Source organism: Triticum dicoccoides, chromosome 4A, assembly GCF_002162155.2.
Source record: "Triticum dicoccoides isolate Atlit2015 ecotype Zavitan chromosome 4A, WEW_v2.0, whole genome shotgun sequence".
NCBI classification, from domain to species: Eukaryota; Viridiplantae; Streptophyta; class Magnoliopsida; order Poales; family Poaceae; genus Triticum; species Triticum dicoccoides.
In genome coordinates, this window is record NC_041386.1 from 592207871 (window position 1) to 592213539 (window position 5669).

The following is a 5669-nucleotide window of genomic DNA, read 5'->3' on the forward strand; positions in this document are numbered from 1 at the left end:
TCTGGTGCTGCTATGCCAACGCCCGGTTCCAGCATATCTCTCGGCCATATATATTATTTTCATCTTCACTATCTTTGATTAATATCCACAAGGTTCATGGGGGAGACATGCACCAATGGTGACATTCACCCCCACCCCCTCCCCCTATTTTTGTCAATTTGAAGCCTATGCACAGAAGTTTGTAATAAAGGTGGAGGGCATCCATGCATATAAACAATCATAGAAATATATAATGATTTGAGAACTTTCAAGTCAAGTCGAACCTTAGAAATTGAGCATCTTGACTTCTCGTGAGCAATAATTCCTTCAACAGACCAGTTTGCCACTGCTCTGATGGGAGAAGTGAAAGGAAATAGAATCTCCACATGGCTTCTTCTTCCAGAACTTGCAGCAATTTGTATTGGCATACGGCCCTGCTGTAAAGTAACAAAACAAAGAAGAAACACTCAATGGAAAGAACATATTTCAATATGCCACACCAGCAAACTTAATAGCTTGATTAACAAGAATATGGTGGAAGGGATTTTCCATCGGAATATATTCATTAAGAGAATTTATGAAGTTCTGCTAAGTGCTGATTATAACATACAAAGAAAATAAAAAACATAGCTACAATACATCATCGTGAAAACAAGCAATTCCATGTGAACCCAACATGTGTGTGCGCAATGTGTAGACAGATATAATCATACACATGCAACTCTATGCCACAAGCACGCACCCGTGCACTGTGCATAAAAATATACCATATGCATTAGATTTCCCACCAAGGTAAAAACAGCAAGAAATTAGGAAGAACAAAAGTTCACCTGTTCATCCGGAATGTTAGGATCCGCGCCAGCCTCCAGCAAGTACTTAATACAGTCAGCCAAACCAACCGTAGTTGCCACCACCAAGGGAGTACTTGGATGAGCAGAATTCATATCAGCGCCAGCCTGTGGACCCATATTATGCAAAGCAAAATGTCTTGCACACAGCAAATCATATAACTAGAGGGGTCAACTAACAAAACAACCTATATTACTCTACAATAACTAATCGGGTCCTGCCTAATCATCGAGGCGTGAGGAAACAAAGCAAACAGGATAACAGACCTTCACAAGTAGCTTCACACATTCCAATGAATCAGATTCACTCACTCCATGTTTAGTACAATGAAGAGCCATAACTAGAGGGGTGCCTGAAACTTCTGAAACCCTGTTTGGCTACAAATTTAAGAGAACAAAACCACTTCCTACACAAAAGTGACATAATTCAACAGGTCACAGCAATACAACTACAGATACAACAAGAACATAATAATACACAGGTCACACGTTTTGACTATATACAGCAACATAATATGTAACTCATATTCGTGCACTCTGTATTACCTCAGATTACCAAAAACCAAAAAACCCTAAATTTGGTGGCATTGCTTGTATAAACGACTTAAACTTAGTTAGCCTTTAAAATTAAGTATCTCTAACATGGTTTTGAACTGGAGGTGACTAGAAATATATAAACGAATTATTAGGTTTGTCAGCACAAAATATGGTTAAAAAATTGAAGAGCTCGGCAACAACCAGGTAAAAAATTTGTCAACTGAAAAGGTATGGAAGTTACACATTACATCTGCATGGTGATCCAATAAAATCTTCACAGCACCGGTGTTCCCATAGGAAGCAGCAATATGTAGTGGTGTTCCATGAGTAACAGCTATATCAACTCTGGCCCCTCTAGATAACAACAGATCCACGACTTCCCCGTTCCCTGGATAAGATATATGAATCGCGTGATAATGTCATAAAGACCCAGTAATAAACCAATGTTGCAAGCTTCTCGAAGATGCACATTCAAGATGAACTTATAATGGTATATGTTGATCAGACACCATTGTCTGAAAGCATGACAAGAAAGAACCACAAGATTCCAAAGGCTGGTCAAGTAGTGAGGTAGGCTAGACGAGTTATAAAATTAATCCAACCAATATATAGCTCCACGAAGAAGATTGATCAAGAAATGTTTTTTGACAGGTAATATTCGGATACACAGAAGGTTTATAGATTGCATCCTGAGGCCAGACAAAACAAGTGTACAGCATACCAAATATAGGGCAACTTAAGTGGAAGAAATAATAACCATGAAACAAATAGTTACTGATGAAAACTAATAAATGAGGAAAATGCACCGGAACCTCCTAAACTATCACCTTCTCCCTTGATTTCCTAGACTTGCGTTTTCCGTGTCGGGCCGCACTAAACTTATCTATGTTTCTCATTAGCTCCTCTTCACCATTAGCAAAAAAATACCGTTAGGTGAGGCTGACAAGGCAAAACGAGCCAGAGCCACTTCACGCATTTCTGTTAGTCCAGGATTGAAAAGGAGCCATGTGAGTAAGGGGGACAAGTTCAGGGAAGCCCAGCACAGAAAATCAAGCCAAGGGAGACAAGGAGAAAGTTGGTGATAGTTTAGGGAGTTCCTTCCGATACAATTTTCTCAGACCAAATTACTTGCAGTAATTTTTGATACAAAAAAATGTAGTTGGTGGGTTTTATGGTTACAATTTTGAATTCAATTGTTCTTGTTAGCAACACAACAACATTTTTTTGCAGAAAAAAACACAACAACATTTATGAAAACCACTAACAGATCAATTAACATATGCCAACAGAGAGAGAGAGAGACCACTTTTTGCAGCATTATGAAGAGCAACAGAGCCTCTCTCATCCAGCTTATTTGGGTCAGCTCCATTGTCTAGAAGATATCTTGCAACGGCAACTTCTCCAAACAATGCTGCAGAACTCAGAGGTGTTACACCTGGAAACAAACAAGTACCCTGTCAGATCATCAATACCACTCCCAGATCTCCAGTCTAGAAGGTGAAAACACTAACTGTAGAATAGTGCATGGTATACCGTATACCACGCTTATTACTCACATGCATCTGCAACTACCAGATGAATTCCTAGAGTATAAGTATGCCATACAAATCATATTCCATACAATTACCTATTACTTAATATTGTGTAGGTATATGGAATGATGTGGTGGAAACTACATATTGGATCATCCAAAAGTGACAGAAGCATATCCAGGTAGCATGTATTTTAATCAAAATCATATAAAATGCAACTTGTACTCAAGCTATGGGTACCACAAATGAAAAATATTATATGTAAACTTCTCAAAAGAACCTACATCAGTATCATTCTCAGTTGACCGGTATATTAAATTTAACTCCCAGAAGTGCCGTATATATCATATATAGAAAAGAAAAACTGAAGCCTGATTAGTTGCAGGCCAATAGCTGGTACTGGTAATCACCAGATAACAGAAGTGCAGAACAGAGACGAACAAGGATCAAAATGTACTAATTTTACAGCACAATATCACTTTTTACATCCAATTTCGCTTTCCTGAATCGATCCGATACAACAATTGTGAAGGACTAGCAAAGAAAAGTCATTATACACGCATGTAACATGTTGCAACAGATAACAGATTGAATGGTACAGACTATGAAAGCAGGCCAAGAAGACAAAAAGGAAAGGGAGTTGATATAGCACACGAGAAGTACGCACCACCAGTGAGGTCACCGGCATTGACGTCGAACCCGAGCTCCTCCACGAAGTACTTGCACACTTCCAATTCAGCAAGGAATGATGCCAATTGTAGTAACCCCGTGCCATCTATATGCATATCAGCAAGCTTTGCCCTGTCCTGTTTGTCCATGCTACTCACCATATCTACATGACCCAAAAATGTACAGATGAATCATAGTAAAACGCAACTGTAAGAAAAAAAATGTAACTGCAGTTTCCACATGATCGCATAAATCTGGTTCGGAATTGCAACTAAGCATGAAGGGTCAGTAGTATCTTAAGCAGAATCACACGGGCAAATCTGACTGAAAACGACTATCGTGTTTGTCCATGCTACTCACCATATCTACAAGACCCAAAAATGTACAGATGAATCGTAGTAAAACGCAACTGTAAGAAAAATATAACTGCAGTTTCGAAATGATGGCATAAATCTGGGTAAGAATTGTCAGTAAGCATGAAGGGTATCTTAAGCAGAATCACGCAACCAAACCTGACTGAAAACGACTGATTAAACATGAATCCATCACAGGGCAATTAGTACCATGGTGTCAATCACGATGCATATATGCCCAATACACATCCCTGAGAAATACAGTCAAAATCGCGCGAACCGAAACAGGAACTGCTGCAAGCAACGAGACCCTCGTAGCGAGCAGGTGCACCACCTCACGGCCGCATCGAAATTCGAAACCACGCCCGTGTTGGGCGAGATTGGCGCCGTGGCGGCGGCGCAGGCAGAGGTGAAGAGGCGTGCGTACTCACCCTTGAGGCCGTCCACATCTCCGTGCTGGATCGCCTCGAGCAGCTCGCTCTCCAGCGAGCCGGGGTCGGCTGGAGGAAGCAGATGGACGTTAGTTAGGGGCAGCCGGACAGGGAAAGCCGCGACGCGGACTAGGGTTTCGGGGGGCGGTGGCGGAGGCGTGCTGCACATACCGTTGGTGCGGTGCTCCAGCCAGTTGTAGAAGTAGGACTTGTCCACGGGGCGCGGCGGCGGCGGCGGCGACGACGACTCCATTTGTAGGGTTTCTGCGGCGGCGGGCGGCGGCGCCGATGGGCTTGGGCGGTGGCTTCGAGGGGAAGGAAGGTGGAAGTGGGAGGGAAAGGGGCGGGAATGGGGAGAGGCCGGGAGTGGGATTGGCTACGCGGCACCGGGGGCTATCGAGTGGAAATTTGACTTCCACCCCCTTTAGCACCCTCGCTCATCACGACAGTACAACGAATAGCAAAAATAATAAAAGTTACATTCAAATTCATAGATCACCTAGCGACGACTACAAATACTGAAACGAACCGAAAGTGTGCTGCCGTCGTCATGCCTTTCTCGTCGAAACCGGGCAAAACTTGTTGTAGTAGGTGGTTGGGAAGTCGTGGTGCTAAGGCCTCATAGGATCAGCGCACCAAAACAGCGCCCGCCGCCGGTGAAGAGTAGCGTATATCGAAAGGATCCAACCTGAAGACACATGAACGTGAATAAACGAATAACAAATCCGAGCAAATCCACCAGAGACTGATCCGCCGGGAGACACACCTCCACACGCCCACCGCCTATGCTAAATGCACCACCGAAACGGAAATAGGTGGGAAAAATCTTATTCCGAGTCACCGTTGTCTCGCCTTCCTGAGCAAGATTCAAAATTCTAACAAAACTCGCAAACACATCTAAAAACGGAGCTCTCGCACCGGCAATTGCCGGGGTCCACCGCGCTCTCATTGCCCTAAGGCCACCGGAGACGAGGCGGCCCGATGATGACCACAAGTACAGAGGGTCGCAACAGTCTTGAAGGGTAGTGTTTCATCCAAATTTATTGAATCGACACAAGTGGAGTCAAACAATATTTATAAGCCTTAGTAGTTGAGTTGTCAATTTAACCACACCTAGAAAGTTATTTCTCTGCAGCAAATGTTTAGTAGCACGGTAATTTGATAGTTTTGATAGTACTGATAACAGTAGCAGTACTGTCGTGGAATTGTCACGGCAGATGTCCTCAGTGTCAGGACTTAGTCGCGAGGCCAACGCATCTATGTGGTAGCTTGAGAGGGGTTGAGCGGGACGAGAGACGCTATATTTTATCCAGGTTCGGC

The 5669-nt window shown here is 43.1% G+C and overlaps 1 protein-coding gene across 2 annotated transcripts in view; it reads right to left on the reverse strand.

The window, feature by feature from the left end:
* The window catches only part of LOC119287077 (26S proteasome non-ATPase regulatory subunit 10-like), an 8967-nt gene extending 4315 nt beyond the window's left edge, over positions 1-4652 (reverse strand). The window contains exons 1-7 of one of the 2 annotated variants that reach the window (XM_037566580.1): positions 4521-4652; positions 4350-4418; positions 3564-3728; positions 2668-2799; positions 1613-1752; positions 810-935; positions 264-416 (exon numbers count right to left, since the gene is read on the reverse strand). In XM_037566580.1, the coding sequence (XP_037422477.1) occupies positions 264-416; positions 810-935; positions 1613-1752; positions 2668-2799; positions 3564-3728; positions 4350-4418; positions 4521-4602 (867 nt within the window). In that variant the 5' untranslated portion in view covers positions 4603-4652. The remainder of the gene's footprint in view (positions 1-263; positions 417-809; positions 936-1612; positions 1753-2667; positions 2800-3563; positions 3729-4349; positions 4419-4520) is intronic. The other variant, XM_037566581.1, reaches the window with a different exon arrangement.
* Between the last annotated feature and the right edge of the window lie 1017 nt (positions 4653-5669).